The 24,000-nt window shown below is 37.9% G+C and overlaps 1 protein-coding gene across 2 annotated transcripts in view; it reads left to right on the top strand.

Moving 5' to 3' along the window:
• LOC136856948 (uncharacterized) overlaps positions 1-18,236 on the top strand; it is a 674,709-nt gene extending 656,473 nt beyond the window's left edge. For both annotated transcript variants that reach the window (XM_067135239.2, XM_067135238.2), the window contains exons 12-14: positions 305-427; positions 3,841-3,942; positions 17,697-18,236. In XM_067135239.2, the coding sequence (XP_066991340.2) occupies positions 305-427; positions 3,841-3,942; positions 17,697-17,828 (357 nt within the window). In that variant the 3' untranslated portion in view covers positions 17,829-18,236. The remainder of the gene's footprint in view (positions 1-304; positions 428-3,840; positions 3,943-17,696) is intronic.
• Positions 18,237-24,000: the final 5,764 nt, after the last annotated feature.

Below are 24,000 nucleotides of genomic sequence, written 5' to 3'. Positions count from 1 at the left end.
AAAAGGTACAGAAAAAAAAAAACAGAAATAGTGAAAAATAAGTTTTTTAAATTGTCATCATACTAAATAATTACCTTGATCAAGCTTGATAATAAAAATAATTATATCATCAGACTCTAACTGAATCAGGATATAACATTGATAGTTATTTTAATCTAATTTCTATGTTTGCCTGATAAATCACTCTATTTGTTTTCTAATCCAGCTTGGCTTTTTGTCTGTGTTCTATTCTTGACAATTAAATGATAAAATCTAAATCATGACTATTATTGGAAATGAACTGGAAGTGTTTGATATTTTCCAGCCTCTCGAAGATTATCCTGTTGAGCCACCAGATGAACCCCTAATGTTTGCTAAGAAGAATGGTGTTCGGGAAGCCACTTTACTGCTAGTCAAAGAAAAATGTGGAAGATACTCACTACTCAGGGTAAGTATGTGCGTCATTGCTAGCTATGAATGCTGTGGTGGCTGACATTAAGAGGCGCATGGGCACATGCCTGTCTCCCCACCCCCTTTATTTCTTAGCATTCATATTATTATTTTTTTTCTTTTCTTTTTTTGTTCCTAAAACACTTTGCCATATTGACTGTCAAAGGTAATGAACCTTAAGTGGAGTAAGCTCCAATTTACAACTATGGTGGTTAACCACAGATTTATTGGGAGAGTATTTTCAACAGAACAAAGGAAGGCAGCATCTCTCAGAATGAAAAAAAAAAAAATTGGGCTGATAGGAAATTAAGAAATTCTTTGTATAATTGGCTAGAGTGGTCCAATGTAGGCCATAAAATATAATATAAAATAAAATATTATTCTTCTTTTCCTTCTTTTCCTGCCGCTTTTCCCACACCTGTGGGGTCGCGGGTGCGAACTGCGTCGCACACGTGGATTTGGACCTGTTTTTACGGCCGGATGCCCTTCCTGACGCCAACCCTCTATGGAGGGATGTAAGCACTATTGTGTGTTTCTGTGGTGGTTGGTAGTGTAGTATGTTGTCTGAATATGATGAGGAGAGTGTTGGGACGGACATATACACCCAGTCCCCGAGCCAGAAGAATTAATCAGAAACAATTAAAATCCCCGACCCGGCCGGGAATCGAACCCGGGACCCTCTGAACCGAAGGCCAGTATGCTGACCATTCAGCCAACGAGTCGGACAAAATAAAATATTATTATTATTATTATTATTATTATTATTATTATTATTTTGTAGCAAAACTACTCCATTAATATATAAAAATTAGCTGCCAGTTTTGTAGCGAATATTGGTGCCATATTGCTCTCTCGCTGTGGGTGTAGTAAGTCTGAACCCTGCTATGGGCATGTCACTCCCTTTTGCATTACTTTCAAGACATCACAAAGTAAAGCGTACTCAGCCAAAATTCATCTTGAGAAGGGCACGCTTGTTTTACACCCACCAGACTACCAGTACAGTGACAAGCTTGAGTAGCAAGGGCAGAAGTGTTGTTTTTCTATAGAGAAGGGCACATCTTTTACATTTCTTATAGTTCTGTGAACATTTCTAGATTGATGCCTTGAAGTACCAACATAATGTGAATATATGTTGTGTATTTAAGTTAATATAAGTGAAATTTAAAACATTCTTGGTAAACAACTTATGTACAATGACAAGCTAGAAATCAAACAATTAGGACCACCTAGACCAGGTTTATCTATTCACTGGATATATCACACTAAAAATAGAACATAATAGATAATTTAACTGTAGTATGTAAGATAAACATGACTCAATATGGTGTAGTATGGATTGTAATATATTCTTTTGTTTTCCATGAGTGCTATTTGGAATTTGTGATGAGTCGACAATAACAGGTGGATGACAAAATCAAGAAGCATGGAACCTCTAAACAGCATTTTCGGAATTAAATGAACCTAGTCATGTTAGGTCAGATGGATATAAGGCATCCACTGGATGATGCTTATAGGTTGTCAATTAAGAAACTACATGAGCAAGTTGATGAAAGATTCATTTTGTCAAGATTAACAGATTATGAAATTTTGTGGAATCCATGAATTAGTTCTGAGAAGTCATGATGGACATACGGATACATATACCACAGCTTGCAAATTAATTGTTCTAATAAAAGTTGCAAAAACTACTGAAAATCAGTTCTGCTATTACAGAAAATCATCTTAACACTTATTATGACCTTCTTTGTTCTTTATAACAGCAGTGCCACATTTTTTGTCATGGATTCCACCACTTTTACACAAACATTCTTTATTTCTTCATCGTGAAATCATACCTTACCACCTACAAGCTGAAGATGGCCCAATAAAGGCTGAAACATCTACTAGTTTTTAACACAGCTTTCTGTATTGAACAGATGACCTAACAATAAATTATTTCCTAAGAAATTGGCACAAAAAATCATACCCATATCGGCAAACATATATGTCATTCTCTTCTTACAAATGGCCATTAAATTTTCAATGGGGTTGGTATCAGGTGAGTTTTCAGGCCAAGGGAACACTAGAATGTTGTTGTCTTTAAAAAAATATGTTCATCGTTTTTGAAGGTGTGACGTAGTACAAGACCTTGCTGAAAAACACTATCTGGAGAGAGTTTTTGTAACTCAGGAGCTATCCTCCTTCAGTGGATTTCTATATACTGGTCATTGTTCATCATACCCTTAACAGGGACTAAAGGTTCTGGCCCCTTGAAGTTAAAATGTTCCCAGACCATAATTTTTGGAGGATGTTGAGGTGCTTATTGACTATGGACTAGTGACATTTCGTCTGATGTTTCTTTACACATGTAAATTAAGACTTTTTTCTACCTGTGTGGGTTTTAGCCAACATCAGTTGGTTTTGGCACATTGTATCCATCAGAAGCTAAGCTGATCTGTGCTCCCATTTTCCTGCCTCCAACAAACTGCTGTTAACATGAACATTTTGCCCACACTGACTTAAATCTCAGTTGAAGTCAACAGCTGAGAGCCTGGAATTTATTTTACTTGTCCTAATGAGTGAACAATCCTCTTTTGGTGTAGTCTTGTGCTTCCAACAACAGTTTCCTTCCTTCAGCAAAAAAGAGGACCTGGTTTCTTGGCATCACTTCAAAATTGAATTTACTATAGTCACACCAACACCACACTGCAAAGCAATTTGTCTTTATGCCATAGAAGTATGCTCAGTTAATGTTGCAACTTTTTGATGTTTCTGCAGATTGGTATCCATTATAAATTTGCAGGATAATACTGGAAATGTACACAACCTTACTCAGAGACATTCGGCTGATGACTGTGTCATAAAGAGCATCCCATAATGTCCATCAATATCAACAATAATGCTGCCATACACCTACAATGCAATTTGCTTGAATGCGGGAACAGTAATTATCATGAATGCATGACTCTGTCAACATTATAAATAATTTCTTTAAAATGACTGTGTTCAGATTAATTTACACACTACTGGATTAAATTATTGCCTTCTGGTCTCTCAAGACATCTACACTTAAATTGATTTTAAGCACATTATCAGCATCAGCATTGTAAAAGTTAATTTAGTATCTACAAGGTGAAAGAACTGTAAATTCATGAAACTGAATTAGAATATTCCATCCTTTAGTAGGACTCCAAAGTAAGAGGATGTTCATTCTAGTTTGTCAAGATGCTTTCACTTTCTGATTCATCAAAAAAATTTTGAAATGGGCTTACCAATTTTGTATGTATTATTTTATGTATAATGCAGATTCATTAGCATTATCACTGATACACTGCATGATGGTCTTGTTGATGTGAATGTAAGATATGGTGCATTTAGAGATTATGTGAAGTACTTTGTTGAAAGTAATATTTATTTTCTTTTCTCTTGCAGGATCCACTGTCTCTTGATAAGTGTATTGTCTGCTGTGACACTGACTGGGAAGACTACTTTGAAGTTCAGGAACTAGCTACAAAGGAAACTTACATATTTAGGGTATGAGGCCTAGGTTACTTACTATACTGTAGAACTATTCTATAGTTTTGTGAATGTCAGAAAATTTCAGTATGATTAAAATTTGTTTACCATGTAACTATTAATGTATTTGGATCTGTTTGTTCACTGTATGTTAGTACTAGTGGAAGGTTTGTTAGAGCAGTGAAGCTTAACTTTCAGTAGATATGACTAGGGGTGTACTGGCCTACCAGGACAGCAGGACATGTTCCGGTGCATCCTCCCCTCATGACATCCTCGGTGCCCTCTCGCCGTCAGCCTGATAATGTAAAATATTCATAATGGATAAGTTCTTAGATTTAGGAATATAAGACTAAGAATTTGAGATAAATGGTGCAAAATTATAATTTAAATCACGTAGGTATTAAAACTAAATTGTATGGATACATTTAATTAGTGTGAGGCTAATAAATACACCATAGTTAGAGCCCTGCATTGTCTTGGCAGATGCAAACTATATGGCAGTGCAGATAATTTTGCTGATAATATTACAATATCCGCAGATAACAATTTGCAGATGCGGATAATGTTTATTAATTTTCACTCAGGTATACACTTATTTTTGCTTGTTGTTAGGAGACCCTTGACAGTGGTATGGGAGAATTGTGATATATATAAAGAGCCTTGAGACCATAGTCGTAAATCTGACCTAAGCCCAATTGGCTCCTGCCTGCAAGTAATGGAAGGAAGAAACAAAAGGTCAATGCATCGGTAGTTGTTGCAAGAGAAAATCCCTTATAAACCTGTGACTGTGGGGGTCTGATGCCAGGTATCAGGCCTATTGTATTATATGAACAGATCTATCCGTTTCGATACCGTGGGTGTTATATACTGTAGTTAATATTTACAATATCCGCGGATAGCAGTTCGCGGATGTGGATAACCATTTGCAGATGCGGATATGGGTGCGGATAAAGGAAGTGCAGATGCGGATAATAATTTTTATATCCACGCAGGGCTCTAACCATAGTCAGTTGGAGAAATCAGGTCAAAAATTTTGACTATGCTCTGAAAATAAGTTTAACATACGAGGGTCAGAAAATTGGAATGAGGTGACTATAACCTTTCCTGTAATTTAAATATCATCAATGTTTAATACAAATTTTACAATCAGAGTTTTAATTAAAGTCTTCTAAAATGATATCATTAGATAGTCTAAAATCATGTTTTTGGGCATCTTTCAATTCAAATTTTCCTGGGGAGGACCCCACCAAAACCCACTTACTTTTTTAGGAGTATGCCAGACTTCCAGACCCTCCATGGTAGTTGGTGCCCCCTCTTTGGGTAGCTAGCATACCCCTGGATACGTTATTTCCTTCATGTCTAAAAGGGAGTTGGTCTGCTAGTTGCTTTACGTCGCACCAACACAGATAGGTCTTATGGCATTGATGGGATAGGAAAGAGCTAGGAGTGGTAAGGAAGTGGCCGTGGCCTTAATTAAGGTACAGCCTGATGTGAAAATGGGAAACCACGGAAAACCATCTTCAGGGCTGCCGACAGTGGGGTTCAAACCCACTATCTCCTGGATGCAAGCTCACAGCTGCACGCCCCTAACCGCACGGCCAACTCGTCTGGTAAGGGAGTTAGTAAGTGGTTCCATTCTTGGTAAAATATTTACTGGTACTATAAACAATGAACCTTCTTGAAGATCCATAAGACTGGATTCAAATAAGATTTTCTCCTTCATTTCAGAAATATCATCACAAAGAAAAGTCTAAGAGTACAGATCTCTTGTAACTTTTACACAGTTATGGGGCATGTTGTAGATGCTTTGTAGATATGCTTTGCCTCTGAAGTGAATTTTCTCACTCTACACATCAATCCCATTCTTTTCGAAATTCTTGTCTTTTGCTGAAATGTGGTACCAGTATGGTCAATGCCTGGACCAGCTTTTTCTTAAAGCTGAGGCAAGTGTTTATAACATTGATCCAGAGTGTATTTATTGACAGTGCTTATGTTCAACATTTAAAACAAGCACGGACCAACTATTTGTGCAATAATTTGAACTGTATCTGTACTATGTCTTTCTCAGCAAGGCTAAGCACCTCTCCTTTTGCAAGATTACACAGAGATATAATCCCCACTGTAATATTTGTGGAATAAATTCAACTGAGAAACATTTGAAAGGGGACTAGAATAATTTTATAAGCTCTGAATATCAGATATAAACAGGACTGGAATTTCCCTTTCATTCTTTCACACAGTCTTACAGTTCATCAAATCTTGCTTCAGTAGTTAAATTTCAAGTGCTGTGGTAATTTTTTTTAGAACATTTTTTCTAAGGCTTATTTTCCTTCCATCTTGCACTAAGAAATTAGATACCCCTTGCACCTAAACAGTGTATTTTATGCTCACCAAGAATCCTATACCATTAAGCATGGAATATCTAAAGTAATTAACCATTCCTTCCAATTACCTGTTACCTTTTACCTCCTTCCGGGTGGACCAGATATAAGAGAATAAACAGTGGTGTTCAGTCCCTCAGAGGAGCGATACAGTTATTGTGTAAAGTAATTTTTTAGTTTTGACTATTTCTCTCTTGTGAACTTACAGTGTCTCCATCAAAACCTTTTACCCCCCTGTGGGTGGTGGCTGTAGAATAACACCCACGGTATCCCCTGCCTGTCGTAAGAGGCGACTAAAAGGGGCCTAAAGGCTCTGAACTTTGGAGCGTGGGTTGGCGACCACAGGGCCCTTAGCTGAGTCCTGGCATTGCTTCCACTTACTTTTGCCAGACTCCTCACTTTCATCTATCCTGTCTGACCAGTCTTGGTCAACTCTTGTTCTTTTCCGACCCCGATGCTATTAGGTTTGTGAGGGCTATGAAGTCTTTCATTTTCATGCCCTTCGTGGCCCTTGTCTTCCATTGGCCGATACCTTCATTTTTCGAAGTGTCGGACCCCTTCCATCTTTCCTCTCTGATTAGTGTTATATAGAGGATGGTTGCCTAGTTGTACTTCCTCTTAAAACAATAATCACCACCATCACCACCACTCAAAACCTTTTAGTGGCCATTGTAAAATTCACTAGTTCTGGCATAAACAATGCTGATTTTCACTTTAAACCATGTAGATATTTTATCTCTCACAATTTTAATTTGCATTGCCACTGGAGCACTAAATTTTTTCCTATTTATTTCATGCAGCATCAAATCTAATGCAACTCAGAATAGTAGAGGACAGTTTCACTGATGTGGCAATTTCTTCCCTTCTCTTGCCATGAATAAGGCTGATTTTTACCTAATAACTTGCTTCATCCTTTTGTCTTCACTTTGATCTCTCATTCTCCTTCTGCTCTCCAAATATCTTTTATTTAAAGATCAATCTCTGCACCAGAACCATTAATATGGGCCTTAGCTGCTGTAAAGATTACCCATGATAGAATATTATAGCAAGAATCAGCAAACGTTTTACATCAAAATATAATACTGCTTTCTGAGAATGCTCATATGCAGTTTGTATGGAATTCATAAAGTCAATTTGTATTATATAATGCTGTCCTTCTGCAATCAAAACCTGTATGCTTGAAAACATGGAAAACAGAATTGTAAGACTTCATTTTGTTCATTTGTCAGCTACTTTATAAGAACAAGGCATCATATTCTTTTATGCTTTTCAAACATGTAGAGCATGTGACAGCAGAGTTTTGTCACTGAAGTTTCACATAATGTTCAAATCCTGACTGTTGCATGTGGAATTCTTGAAATGATAAGCCCTGTGGTTTGGATTTCACAAAAAACTGTTCTCAGTTTACACAATCACATTAAACTACAAGCTTGCTTGCTTGCTTATGATTAAGATATTTTAAAGTCCTGCAAAACTCCAAGTTCCTTTTTACAAACAGTTCCTTTAATCACTTTAGGCACTAATTTCATCCCCTTTGGGTGGGGCAGGGGTAGAATACATCCATGTTATCCCCTGCCTGTAGTTAAAGGTGACAAAATGGGGATTCCAGGGGCTTGGGAGTGTGGGTTGGTGACCACAGGGCCGTTAGCTGAGTCCTGTCATTGCTTCCACTTACTTGTGCCAGGTTCCTCACTTTAATAGGAAATCTGACCTCTCTTAGTCAACTCTGGTTCTTTTCTGACCCCAGCGATACTAGGTTTGTGGGGCCGAGGGAGTCTTTCGTTTTCATGCCTTTCAAGGCCTTTCCTGTTCTATTGACAATTAATTCTTTGAAGTGCTTTTCCATTCTGGCTTCTGGTTAGTGTTAAGCCCATCTGGTGGCCATGATCATTTAGGCATTGAAGTCTAAACGGTCTGAGACTGTTGTTAGCCGGTTCGAGTCCCGTTGGTCAAAAAACTTTTCACCATCAGAGTGTTGGCCGGCAGGGTAGGGGAGATTATAAATTTTCCAGCTAACTCATTCTTGGTTGCCAGCGTTTCGCCCTGATGTGCTAGGGTGGGCTCATCAGTTGGTACCTAGCACACCTACCAACACGCTGGCTAGTGCATACCGTGGAGGCCACTGCGTAGGCTAACTGGAGCCACGCAGTGGCCTCCACGGTATGCACTAGCCAGCGTGTTGGTAGGTGTGCTAGGTACCAACTGATGAGCCCACCCTAGCACATCAGGGCGAAACGCTGGCAACCAAGAATGAGTTAGCTGGAAAATTTATAATGTCCAATAACGGACCATTTATATTGGTATTATAAATTTACTCATTCAGGACAAATATTTCAGATTCCCTATGGGAATCAACATCTATATCAGGGTAGGGGAGGTCGTGGTATACAATTTCTAATCTCTAGATTGCATGCCAAAAGCCTGGATTAAATTCCAAACCTTTCCACAGTGCTCATATGGAATGAGGGCATATGATGCTGTTGATGGTGATTCGTCCATCAGATGAGGACATTAAGCCTTGATCAGACCCCTTGGTGCTATTCCACAGGAGTATGCTATGTGCCAGCACCGGGTTTCACCCTCTTCCTTCCTGCTATCATATATCATGCCATTCGTTTCATCTCATTAATCCTCTGATGAGGTTGATGTCGGGAAGGGCATAAGGTCATAAAAATCCACCACGACTGATTCATCTCACCCCATACCCGATCCCATAGAGAAACGGGACAAGGGTTGGACAAACATTAGTGTTAAAATAGATTATTTCCTAGTTGTACTTCCTCTTAAAGCAGTAATAATCTTCTGAACCAACAATGACTACCTGTCCACGTTTTCAAACAAAAATAATATTGTGTACTATGTTTCTATGAAACACATATCTCTGATGTCTCACAGCTGCACTCAAGATGATATATCCGTAGGTATAGGTTAATCAGACCTCTTACTCACCAGTTATATGGTTCTGCAACTTGTATATGCAGTTCTCTTGCAAATACAGTACTTGTCTCATTTCAACCAGCAATGACAAAGGCAGTTTTTCTATTATAGTAGAAGTCAACAATGTGGTAATCGTGAATGTCTATAAGCTACCGGTAATCCCATGGCCCAGAAGTGTTCCTCCAAATTTTGCTCAACCAGCTGTGTATGTGAGTGACTTTAATTAGTCCTCATTCTCAGTGGAATATCAAGAAAATGATCTATGTGGAGAAAAGCTAACTGAATGGTCTGAGCCAGTAGCGGCGCATGGAGAAAGCGTCTGGGTTTCACTGCTGTCGAAAATAACGTGTTGAGATTTATTGTTACTTGATGTTTACATAGATGTAAAATAGTGACATTGCTTGATTAGAAACATGACTTTCCTTTGAAGGGATACGGCTACAGCTCGAAGAAGTTAGCAAAACAATGAAGATGAAACACAGAGAATATGAGGTGCAATTACTTACAGCTGATCCAATTTCGTCGGATTTTGGAGACGTTGCTTGCGTACAAATAACTTCTTCAAGAACGTGTTAGGCAGACTACTGTTGTTTATGTATTGTATTTTGCTGCTTACTTTTCATAAAACATGTATTACTGCTGAAAAGCTCCAGGGGCTCTCAACTTGGCAGCGTGGGTTGGCGACCCCGGGGCCCTTAACTGAGTCCTGGCATTGCTTCCACTTATTTGCACCAGACCTCTCACTTTCATCTATCCTATCCGACCTCCTTTGATCAAGTCTTGTTCTTTTCCGACCCCGACGGTATTAGAGCACTCGAGGCCCAGGAAGTGTTTCATTTTCACACCCTTCGTGGACTTTGTCTTTCTTTGGACGACACCTTAATTTTCGAAGTGTAGGATCCCTTCCATTTTTCCTCTATGATTAGTGTTGTATAGAGGATGGTTGCCTGGTTATACTTCCTCTTAAAACAATAATCACCATCACCACTTACTAATGAAACTTTCATTAATTACATAAACTTAGGCTACGTACACCTATTGATACTATACAAAACGTAGTTACCAAAATATTCTGGCTCATTGCGGTTAGTTACTTCAGAATTGCAAAATCGTCAAATTAAAACCCCGCCAAAACCTTACCACATACGGCAAACTTTAACCTTGCGCTTTGACAGTGCTTCGGCTAATTTTGGAACCGCTCGATGTAACTCGTGTCTATCGCTGGTCCAGTCTCCAGGAATTCCTGGGCTATGTTTTCCCTGCTCCTCACAGCCCCTCACCCTGTGCACCCTCCTTACGTCTCATGGCCCCGCTCCCACAGTCCGGAAATTAAACCTATTCTCTGGTTCCGAAGAGCAACAGTGTGTTGATGTCAAAAATACCGCTACGTGCATGGATATACAGAGCTTATTAAAGGAATAGGCTGTAATAAACAATTTTACATAGACTTATCTATTTCTAGGGGGTTCACTGAACCACTGAACATATAGAACGCACCGCCACTGGTCTGAGCTAAACAATATTTATCTTATAATTGCTCCCAAAGACAGATGTGTTTTAAAATCAGTCAGAGGAATTCAGAAACCAATCCTGATTTATGTTTCATTACGAGTGACCATCAGTGTACTTTCTCAGTAATACCCAAAGGAAGAACATAAATTCTGATCACCAATTTATAACCCAAAAAGCGGTTAATCAAATTTGGTTCAAAAGGGAGATAAAGTTTGTCCCAGAAAAAAAAAACTACTTTTTTTCTCAACCATAAAATATATTTGGCTTATCTCTCTAATGCATCGCCTACCTCTGGAATGGGATTCCTTTCAGAGGCATAGTAACGAATAAATGACTAGCATAATAGATAAGAAACACATGACATTAACTGGTAACAAACTAATACAACTAAAGAATAACACCAAAGGAAGAAAAGAAAAAAAGAAAGCCACTTCCCAATTTAACACCAGATCAGAATAAATAACTTCCTCCCATAAGAAACCTTACCAAAGTTAGATTTACAGAAGAAAAAATTCAGACATTAGGATTAGGCCCCAAATTTAACTGGCTTAGTGCAAATAGAGACAAAGAGTTAATCACAACTTTAGCAGAAACAGAAAAGGAAATTCAAGCTATTCCCTTTGAGGTTTAAGATGATATGCAGTACGAAATAAAAAAAGGAAATTCCAACTCTCATTAAAGGTCTAAAATCTTTTCCGGACAACACAAAATTAAATAAGGATCTTGAAACAATAAACAAATTGGCTAATAGTAACTAAAGCAGACAAAGAGGGATCCATAGTAATACTAGATAAAGATAATTATACTGAGATAACTGAAACCCTTCTTAATAACGATGAGTTTAACACACTCAACAAAGATCCTACTTTACGCACACAAAACGCTCTAAAAAGACTTCCCAAGAATGCACCCTTCATTTTCAATGATCAAGACATAAAAAAGCTGATCTGCATGAATCTGAGACTCCTGAAGGCCAGAGCACTACCAAAATTGCACAAAGAGAATATACCAATTAGACCCATTATAAATATTTCAGACAGTCCCACATACAAAACATCTCAGTTTATACACAAATTACTGTCTCAAAATTATACTTTTTACAACAAAATTCCAATTAACAATTCAGTACATTTTTGTAAAATAACTAAAGACTTTAAATGAACTCCCTTTCATACTACTTGTTCGTTCGACATAAAAGATATGGATACCAATACTGTATTCCTGTTGAAAAACAATCAAGATTATAAAGAAGCATCTAATGGAGCATAATCGAAATAGCACACCGGAGGTTGAAGATTTCATAACCTCTTTAAGTTCATACTCAAGCACAATTATTTTTCTCAATAACAAAATCTGCTGTCAAAAAGGCCTTCCAATGGGCTCTCCAGCTTCCGACATTTTGGCAAGTTTTTATCTTGATCATCTTGAACACATGCAAATTATCAGAAAAATAGGACTTGTGGATGCACTATGAGGATGACATTTACACCATAATAGATAGCAGGCTTAATGACAGCATCAACATAAATATCTTAAATAAGTCAGGCCCTAATACAAAATTTACCTTAGAAAACAAAAAGGAAAGTTGTCTAACTTTCCTAGACGAAACCACACAGTGTGAAAGAAATTACTTCTCCTTCAAGATTTACAGAAAACCCACATTTAAGTTAAATACTATAAAAAAAAGTTCCCTGCACCCAGAAGCACAAAAAAAGTTGGACTACTTCAGTTTCATTAATAGGACATTCAAAAACCCTCTTTCAAAATCCAAGCAAGAAAAAGAACTCTTATTCATTCATAAATAAGCTATATACAATGGTTTCAACATGAATGACATAAATAAAATATTTAATAAATTCACAAATAAACAACAAACGAACTGAGTTGTAGAACCAAACAACCTAGAATACATGAGGTTTATTTACAACCACCCCAACATTCATGCAGTGACAAATCTGTTCAGCAAACATAACTACAAAATAGCATTTTCAACTAATAACAAGGCAAAGCACAGAATTTTCAATCATAACTCAATGAACCTTCCCAAGAAAGGAAAACTCCTCGATTCAGGAATTTACAGGTTGACATGCTCACAATATAGTACAAATCATCCAACGTTCGGCAATCCGGATACAATTTTACAATCAGATATCGGGAGCATGTGAATGCTGAAAGATACAATAGAGTCTCTGCAAGGGGAGTCTGCATGGCCACCACAGGCCACGTTTTAACTATCATTGAACAAGATCTTACAATCATAAAAAGAATGAACAAAGGTAAATTAATGAACAATTACGAAAACATTCACATATATTTTGACAAACTCGTCAACAAAAACAGAAATTTAAATGATATCCTAGAACACAAAAATCCTCATTGCATTTCCACAATTGAGGATTGTTCTTGGAAATAGAATCAGTTATTATTATTAAAAGAAAACTGAACTCGTAACTATACTTTGCATCACAATGAACTTGCATTGCCATACTTTAATTTAATACTATTAAAAATACCTTGTGAGATTTGTTGTTATATAAAACTTGATTGCTAGGCTGAGTGGCTCAGACGGTTGAGTCGCTGGCCTTCTGATCCCAACTTGGCAGATTCGATCCTGGCTCAGTCCGGTGGTATTTGAAGGTGCTCAAATATGTCAGCCTCGTGTTGGTAGATTTACTGGCACGTAAAAGAACTCCTGTGAGACAAAATTCTGGCACCTTGGCGTCTCCACAAACTGTAAAAAAAAAATTAGTTAGTGGGATGTAAAGCAAATCATGTTATATGTTATTAAAATATCTAAATTAAAAAAGCTATTGGCATTTTATGTGAATTAACTGTGCTATTGCTGCTAATTAAATTCTTCTTCATGTCATTTATGCATAACATGTCTGATGCTGTAAATACCCGACGTCTGCAACAACCATTGTTGAAATAGTTACTCCTGGAAAAACCTTCCGGTTGAAGTTGGAAGCCGTCTTCTGTTATCTCATCTTCTTGCATAACCTGGAGTTGACCTATTTTCCCTGTCCAAGTGTAATTACCTCCATACGGTTATGTCCACTCAATATTTATTGTTAGTAATTGGAAGATTTTACTGAAGAACCTGTAATATTTAGGCATGCTATCTACTCTACAGTAGTTTCACATGTCCTGATAGCTAATATAGAGACTGTTGAAATAAATACAACTGTTCTACGCAATGTTAGATGTATCTACGTATGATTCAATTCTTGAACAAAGTTCGTGAATTACATAATAGAATTCAATAAAGAATTTGAAATACACTGACGACTGTTAACTGCATACATCGGTTAAGTATGATATATTATATACTGCCTATACATCTAAACACAACAGCACCAAGCCTCTGGTGAAACTACTGTAATAAACTTGCATTAAGACATTCTACCTCGCAATTAGATGTTGCTGTTTCTCCATGAGATCTATACAAATTACCACTCGTATTAGACCAGTACAAATTACCACTCAGATCAGACGACTACAAATTACCACTCAGAACAGACAATTCTACAATTCTTACATCGACTTATATAAACTCGACATGTCCACTCATCTCCCTTCCACCTCGTCATCCCTTCCACACCGACACACAGTATCTAGCGAATATGGACAAATGATAGAAGCCACGTGGCCATGCACTTTACAGAATTTGTCATGTGGGTTAATAGCTCCCCCCCCCGAGAGAACGGTTACCACCTGGGAGTTTCAATGGAAATTTTCTTGCCTAATACAGCCTCGGTTAAACATAGCCTTGGTTGCACAATGTCATGCCAGCTCATCTGCCTACAGTTACAAGTTAAAGTATGACTTCTTCAAATCAACAAATCTCATTTATCTACATTCAGAATAATTACAAACATAATTCCCTTATCCCAGGGGGGCTCATTCCCGACTCCCGCGCTTTGCTTCCAGCGTAACATCGCCTCATGCTGACGTCACGTGGAGGTCTCCTGTCGGCAGCTGTAGCATTGAACGATAAGGAACTCGCTTTCAGTATAGGTCTATTTTGCGGTACGCAGTCTTGTAACATTTTCCGTATTGTGTTGATTATTGTGTTAAAGATGATTAAGGTTTCTAAATATAAAGTTAATTGTGCTACGGCACAATGTACTAATTAGGGATCGAAAATAACTGGTGTCTTGTACCACAGATTTCCAAAACGTGAGGAGCGCAGTAAATTACAAGGAGTCTGAAAATATCGCGGTTTTGACATTTGATGAAATGAATACAGACGGACGTATTTCATACGATTCATCTGATGACCGCATACTAGGGCCTCACAGCAACGTTAGGTAGCGATGATTCGAGGGCTCTTTGCTGCATAGAAGCAACCCAATTTTTTATGATTTCGACGTGACAATGGCGTCGGAGTTGTTAATAAACATAATTAGTAAACTTGAGGCTTGTGACATTCATATTGTCGCAGTAACTTGTGACATGGGGGGCAAAAATACCAAAGTGTGGAAGGAAATAGACGTGCACAAGGACAAGAGCTCTTTTGCCAATCCAGTGGATGATAAAAGGAAGGTGTGGGTGATCTGTGATGTACCAAGGCTACACTAGTTGGCCTTGGATGTACCCCACATCTTGAAATTATTGAGAAACCACTTTTTAGATGAAGGTTTGACGTTAGCTGATGGTTCAGAATTTCAGAAGAAGACAATAGAACACCTATTACAAACTCAAACAGGTGACCTATCCACTACCCATCATATTAATGAGGCTCATCTGAGTCTAACAGACAGATTCCGTCAGAATGTGAGAATGGCTGCGCAGTTATTTTCCAGGAGCACAGCTCTGGCAGTGCGGTATACTTAAAACAAGGACGCTAAAAGCAACTTTATCGAGCTAGTCAATGACACTTTCGACGTATTGACCTCCAGGGCGCCTAAAGATGAAAATATTCCCCTTAAAAGTGGATACGGCTTAAACTTAAGGAGCGCTTTCTGGAGGTGATTACCTGATTAGGCCTACACAAGTGAGATTTAGTCAACGGAAAACTTTACTGAAAATAATTCATCGCCGAGTGATACGGGTATTTTTCATCCTGATACTGATAATGAAGAAGATTTCTTGCGCTTCGTAAGCGATGAACTATGTATAGGTGTTTTTGAGGGGCCGTTAACACCTTTACCCGTAGATGAACAAGAAGAAACGTTGGAGTTGTTAAGGATGGAAGACTTGTCAGGACTTCGAAATTGAAAACATAAACCAGGATGCAATTAAGTACCTAGCAGACTACTTGGCATTCAAATGTCACTCTGTTGATGACAGTTTGGGTGATAAAGGTGAAATGTTTGCCTTGCCAAAGGAAGTGCCTCACGACTGGTTATTAATCACTTCAAAAGGAGGCCTTACTCGTCCAACCGAAGAATGGTATCAAAAATTATGGAGTTTGAGGTACTCTTTGGTAGTTTTCACGGGCTTTATATTTCTAAATGTGAAAGAGTACCGGTAATGCAGACTTTGACTTATATAATAAAATCAAAATTTCCAGAACTTGACGACAATATTATATCGTTGTACGTCAGAACTTGCATTAGAATACGTCACCTCAACAAAAAACATCATATAAATGATATGAAGAAGTATTCAGCGCAAAAGAGTCGACTGTGGGCAGTTTCACCTTCTTCAACAACTTCCTAAGTCATCAAAACATGAGTTTTAAATGCAATTAAACCAATAATTATTCCAGTGTTTCTATGTATGTATTGTTCTAACAATACATGTAAGATGTAATTACTCAGAGTTTCTTCTATTTTCTATCAACAGTATTATATCGCTGATTGCAGGTGGTATGTAAAGTACCACTTTATTATAATAACGCCAAACTTTTAATTATTTATCAGAAATTATCGAGGTCTATGCTGCATGCAGGCAATGCAGGCGCGCGCTTCGAGCCCTCCCGGCTACGTCACGCGCGATCAACCAATGAGAGCGCTGTGAGCGGGAATGGCCTACCTATTATACTCTACCTACCTTGCCCTTATCCATTGATTAAATGACATAATATGCGTGATACCTAAATTTACTACAATCTAAATGATGAAAATCAGAATGTAAAATCTAATGAATCGGGTCAATTAATGATAAAATAATTATAATAAATGCTGAATGAAGTCTGTAACCCTGTTGTACGGTTACATTATACATAAACTAAAGTTAACCCGGCAATGGTCACACCTCTGGTACATCTTAATATTGTCACAGTGGGATACGATGACCCACAAATAAGGATTATTTGATTTGCTTTATAAAACATCTCCTATTTTGTAAGAACTCATCTAGCATATCAATTAACAGTGTTTTCATATTATGAAAATAACCATACTTTTATTTAAAACTTATTATTGAAAAATTATGTGCTGGTACTACAAAAACATGTTTTGAAATTCACCATATTTTCTTGGAAGTTTAAAAGGCACTTAGGGTAATGTAGACAGTACTTAAGTTCATTTTCAAATAGACATCATATTAAAATTTCCAATGTTTTTCACACATGAACTTTTGCTATACCAGAAATCTAAGAAAATGAACTGAAGTTAACTAACTTCAAAATCAAGTGATCTTTTTACAAAAAGTGGAGATGATGGACAAGTTTGCACTAACCAAGATTCTTATTGAATTTAGGCACTTTGAAGGCAGTCTAGGCAGGTCAGTTTCCAATAGTTTCCACACACTAACTTCTTGCAGATCACACAGGCTTGGTAACTTTTGATCCAAATTCTGGGACACAATGCACATCTCTTTTATTTCTTGTCGCCCACATCTGTTTGAGGTCCTTGGGGATTGGATATTCTTTCAGGATGTGCGTTATTTCTGATCTTAGCTTAGTGAAGGCACAATATCTATATTATTAAACATGCCACTGACATTTCTCAACATGTAAATATTAATGATTTTGTTTTAATTATTTCTTTGTAGGGTGAAGATGGTGAAAGAACCAAGGCATGGTACCGTCAGTTGCAGTATCACGCGCAAGGTTTGGGAGCATGGAGGCGCCGACGTAATGCATTAGCCAACATCATGATTAATGGAATGCTCACTCGAAGCTAGTGGTGACTTTGACTTAAGAATGGACATTGAAAGTTTTGCTGTGATATCTGGCACTGGTTTCTCTTAACCATAACATCATTTTAACACGTAGCAGTTAAGTTTTATAAAATTTTGAACAGAAGAAACTTGCAAAATATTTCTGTACAAAATGTATAAAAAAAGTATTATGCAAATGATATCATAATGATAAATTAGGAATTAGACTTAATTGTATTTATGTAAGATTAGTAATTCTAAATATATAATGAGTGAAATTTGTTAACATGTTGCACTGAATGGTATGTTTTGAATACGTGTACAAAAAAGGAAAAATGGGAAAAAAGAGTGATACAAGTGACTGTGTACAGGAATTGAACTTTTTGTGCAATAATGTTTGACAACACTTAATAAACATAAAGATTCAGTTTGTTTTGTTTGCTCATTTAAAATATAATCTTGTCTGTTATTTAATCATATTCCTTATTTAAAATTCTCCCCTTATAAAAGGCCTAGATTGAGAAGACCTTTATAAAAGGTGACCATGCAACAATTGCTGAAAAAAGGACACTCAGTGGTGTTCACATGAAATTCCTGGATCTTAATTTGTACACTACATGTATGAGATAAAAGTGTCTGACTGTCTAAAAGAGGCACTTGATGAATTGTTGAATTTCTCCTGCATATTTGTAGTAGGAAGACATGATTTGTTCCCCTTGTAAGGACACCATGACCTTGACATGGATATAGGGACTTGTATGCTCGTTGATGTTAAGGGCTATGCCATATCAGGGTTACCCATACTGGATTGGTTTCAAAGTAGAGCCAGACTAACATGGTATTCCCCAAGTTACCTGAAAGGTCTCTGTGCTCGTTTTTCCTTCATTTATATCTCTTCTTTTACTGTCCTGACCTCCTTCAATTTGATTTCTCTTGCACTCTAGCCAGCTGTTACCTTGGGTAGTGAGTTTGTTTTCTGAGTGTGTGCATGTGTAGAGGTTTCATCTTCCCCCAATCACAAGTTTTGAGTTGTGTCAAGGTTATGCACAGCTACTGGGTGAATAACCACTAGCAGTCCACTTCCAGACTCTGTGTGCTCTCTGGGGCATGAAGCCTTACCTCAGCATGCAGGGCTCTGCTGACAGTTGACAATGTAATTTCCTAGCTATTCATGGGACTAAAAACATAACCCTGAAATTCAAAATTTTGAAAGGGTAGCACCCTCAAATCATCTTTCAAAGATAAGAAAAGGAAAAAGTTTACCTGTATTGTCCTAAATAATGAAATCGACAAAAAGCTGCATAGATTCCTGGTTGCTTCCAGGTTCAATGGTCGGAGTTTATTGAATGAAAGTCCTTTCTTAATTAGTAATTCCACTGAAGAAATTGTTGGTGGAAAAGTTGCCAATATCCGTAAGATTGGTGATGGATCCATACTGATAAAGATATCTATGGCTGAGCAGTATAGATGGCTCCTTGAAGTAGAATTGTTTAGAAATGTGGCAGGTAAGATCAGTAGCGGCAATTGGGAGTTAAGAGTGCGGAGGCAAAAATGTATGCAGAGAACAAACAGTTCCCGGGTTTGTGGAATATAGAGGATGGGGGTAGGGGTAGGGGTGAGGGTTTATACGTTCAAACTGAAGAAACAAAACACAAAATGGTAAGTTTTTTGATGCTTTCTGAGTGAATTTTGACAGAGAGGTAAAGGTTGACAGTTTACCAGTTTAAGTGTGGTAATAATAGTTTTTTAAGACTTTGATTCAATACCACACAATAAAACTTTCACCAAAGGAAAATTATTATGCATTTATTACAATTAAATTGAAATACAGCATGAATATACAATTAAAATCATTTAGTATTTGACTACACACTAAGAAACTAACAGACACTAAAGAGAATGCCAGACGGACGAATGCACGTGGCAAGCGGGTGAATCATACCTCAGTGTCCATGACCTTGGTAAAAAGAAATAGGCCTATATGTACCCCTACTACCCTTCCTCAAAGCACATGCAAAGTCTCCACTACTTGTTCTGGTGCTATACAAATCGGATAGCCGGGACGAGCGACATTTTGTGCGTATTTCCGCAAATAATTTTGTTAATAATTAAAGAAAATAAAGGAAAGAATTAGCAGATAAGACAACATGGCTTGTACAAATTGTTTTTTTTAATTATTCCTATAATTCCTAGTTTCATCCAGCTACAATGCAAATAAAAACTTAATATTTTCTGCAAAATATGGGGTGGGGCATTGCCTCCCATATCCCCCTAATTGCTGCTACTGGATAAGATTGAGAATCACAAGTGTCTGAACTCATGCAAGAGAGTTATCTTCCACAGGGATTTGATTAAGGCTTCCAGTGATGAAATGATCAGAAACCTTGCATGTTGGGGTGTAACCAATGAGTTCTCCATCTCGTTGGCTGGAAGGTCACAGCAATATGGAGCTCACTATACCCACTACCAGTACCCAGCATGCATGCATTTCAGTGGGCTCAGCAGACTGATATGAAATAGCAATTTCTGGCTTGGTGAGGAAAGCAATGGGAGATTACTTCACTCTTAATTTCCCTAATATGCCTGTTCAGTGATGCCTAGACCAACTATGACAGCTAATGGCAGAGCTGATGAAGAAAAAACAAGCCCTTGGGCTGAACCCTCAACATACATACAATGCCCAGCATGCATCAAAAATAATTACTAGCCACCAACTAAATTCATCAAGTAAGGATAATGAAGGTTCCAAGAAGATACCAGTACATATTCCTGGGAATTGAATAAATTGTCAACATCATCTGGGAAGGGATCATTGCATTTCCAAAGACGACTGGTAAACCATCTGCTGGGTCTCCTCTAAAAGAGACTAAGATGGAGGTGCAGATTGGACAGAAATAGAGTTAGAAATGGCTGTGGAAGTAAGAAGAAATTCAAGGAACACACTAGGAAACTGAATCTAACAAAGAAGTCAGCTAAGGATAACATGATCGTCGCCATAAGACCTATCTGTGTCGGTGCGACGTAAAGCAATTAGCAAAAAAAAAAAAAAAAAGGATAACATGATGGCAAGCATAATTGGCAGTCATACAAATTTTAGTGAAAAATGGAAGGGTATGTATAGGTTCTTTAAGGCAGAAACAGGTTCCAAGAAGGACATTCCAGGAATCATTAATGACCAAGGGGAATGTGTATGTGAGGATCTTCAAAAAACAGAAGTATTCAGTCAGCAGTATGTAAAGATTGTTGGTTACAAGGATAATGTCCAGATAGAGGAAGTGACTAATGCTAAAGAAGTATTAAAATTTACATATGATAACAATATCATTAACAATAAGATACAAAAGTTGAAAATTAGAAAAGCAGGTGGAATTGATAAGATTTCTAGGGATATACTAAAGACAACGGGTTGGGATATAGTACTATATCTGAAATACTTATATGATTATTGTTTGCATGAAGGAGCTATACCAAATGAATGGAGAGTTGCTATAGTAGCCCCTGTATATAAAGGAAAGGGTTATAGACATAAAGCTGAAAATTACAGACCAGTAAGTTTGACATGCATTGCATGTAAGCTTTGGGAAGGCGTTCTTTCTTATTATATTAGACATGTTTGAAAAATTAGTAACTGGTTCGATAGAAGGCAGTTTGGGTTTAGGAAAGGTTATTCCATTGAAGCCCAACTTTTAGGATTCCAGCAAGATATAGCAGATATTTTGGATTCAGGAGGTCAAATAGACTGTATCGTGATTAACCTGTCTAAAGCATTTGATAGGGTAGATCATGGGAGACTACTGGCAAAAATGAGTGCAATTGGACTAGACAAAATAGTGACTGAATGGATTGCTATATTTCTAGAAAATAGATCTCAGAGAATTAGAGTAGGCAAACTTTACCTGACCCTGTGATAATTAAGAGGGTAATTCCTCAAGGCAGTATTATTGGACCTTTATGTTTTCTGATATATTTAAATGATGATATGAGTAAAGAAGCAGAATAAGAGATAAGGCTTTCTGTAGATGATGTTATTCTGTACAGAGTAATAAATAAAAGGTTGTGAACAACTGCAAAATGACCTCGATAATGTTGTGAGATGGACAGAGTGTCATTCAGGAGGCCTTTCTACGGAAGAAACACTTGATTGCTGCGTTCTTCAACCTAGAAAAGGTTTACAAAACTACCAGGTGATATGGGATTATCTCCAGTGCACCAGTGGATTCCAAGGAAATTTACAGATGTATATTGAGAAATTCATGTCTCTCAGGCTCTTTTGAACCCAAGTAGGGAGGGTACATTTCCTCAAAATTATGTTCAAGAAAATGGAATACCACAGAGATCTCTACTGACTGTCACATTGTTAGCAATCACCATAGTTGCTGCTGCTGGACCCATCACTGGACACATCACTGTGTGTAGATGATTTAGCTCCACCTTTCAGCTCGGGAAGAATGGCAGTTGCTGAGACAATTATGGAAGGCAATTCAGCAGTGATAACATCAGTAATACACTTCTCTCAACATCCGGAGCAGAGCTCTTCGCAGTTTACATAAGACGTGGGGAAAAAGCCTAGGTACATTTTAAAGTGGTTGGCGATGTTGCTGAGGGCTCCGCCATTCAACGCTTACACCCGCATGCACTCTTCTTACCGCTGTCAAGCCCATATCATCCTGCCAGGCTCCTCCTGTCCGCACACTAGCAAAGTGACGGGATCTACTCAGAGCTCTGCTGCCACAGTCCGAGCACCTCACGACTAAAGAGAAAACATCGTGCTTGCTGGACAGCAGCCACGGGCTGAAAGCCTTTGCCATTTTTTTAAAAATAGAAAAGTAAAATGTTTACAGCCAATGTAATAAAGATAACATTGTATAACTGAATATCACACCACATAAGTTCGACTTCGCTACATTTGTCCATCTCTTTATGTATTCAGTTACAGAGTGAAATAACGTTAAATGGTTTGAAAAGGTGGTAGGATGGCGCCCAAAAGTTCTTCATGCATGAACCGCCACTGAATGCCATGCAAGATGAAGCAAGAGCCAATGGAAGCCATAGTTCAGCAGGCCATACAGGAAGTGCTGAGCAGCAAGGAGACACTTAGCATCCTTGCCAACTTTATCCAGGACCAAGTAACAAAGTCAGTTGTTTAATATTAAAGGGTACTATTAATTTTAATACAAGTGTAACTGAAGAACTTAGGAGGGCTCTGGAGGAGCAGAACAAAACAATCAGTGATTTAAAACCTGAACTGCAGGATAAAACTGACTATTTGGAACAGTATCGAAGAAGGCAGTGCCTATGTGTGTTTGGTATACCTGAAACTGTGGACAAGAACACTGACAACATAGTTCTTGACATTGCGAAAGAATAATACCAATATAAATGGTCCGTTATTGGACATTATAAATTTTCCAGCTAACTCATTCCTGGTTGCCAGCGTTTCGCCCTCGTGTGCTAGGCTGGGCTCATCAGTTGGTACCTAGCACACCTACCAAGACGCATGGCTAGTGCATACCGTGGAGGCCACTGCGTAGGCTAAGTGTAGCCACCGGCAGTGCCAATGCACTATGAGACACTCTGTCTCACTACTAAAAATGTAGGTGTGCTAGGTACCAACTGATGAGCCCAGCCTAGCACACGAGGGCGAAACGCTGGCAACCAGGAATGAGTTAGCTGGAAAATTTATAATGTCCAATAACGGACCATTTATATTGGTATTATAAATTTACTCATTCGGAACAAATATTACAGATTCCCAATGGGAATCAACATCTGTATCATTGCGAAAGAAATCGGGGTCAGTCTTTCTGTGGATGACATTGATATGTTTCACAGGGTTGATAAAAACCAGAACATGTGTCCGTGATCTATAATTGTCAAGTTTGTGTCATATCATACCGTAAGAGATACGCTATGTTCACAAACAAAAAGAAACTTGAGGGCTCCAATAAAACCACCCACAAGGACCTAACTCCAGCAAGACGTCGACTTCTTCAGGACTCAGTTACAAAATTTACCATCCAGAACGTATGGTGTAGAGATGGGATCATATATGTAAAACAAGGGAACCGTAAAGTAGCCATAACTGATCGTTCAGATTTGAACAGTATTCACTAGTCATGAGTAGACTCTCTGCAATATAAGTCATTTTAGTTCACTTTAGTTAATTTTCCACATAGCTATAGTTTTGATTTAGGTA

Source organism: Anabrus simplex, chromosome 1, assembly GCF_040414725.1.
Source record: "Anabrus simplex isolate iqAnaSimp1 chromosome 1, ASM4041472v1, whole genome shotgun sequence".
Lineage (NCBI taxonomy): Eukaryota > Metazoa > Arthropoda > Insecta > Orthoptera > Tettigoniidae > Anabrus > Anabrus simplex.
This window is presented reverse-complemented; position numbering and strand designations above follow the sequence as displayed.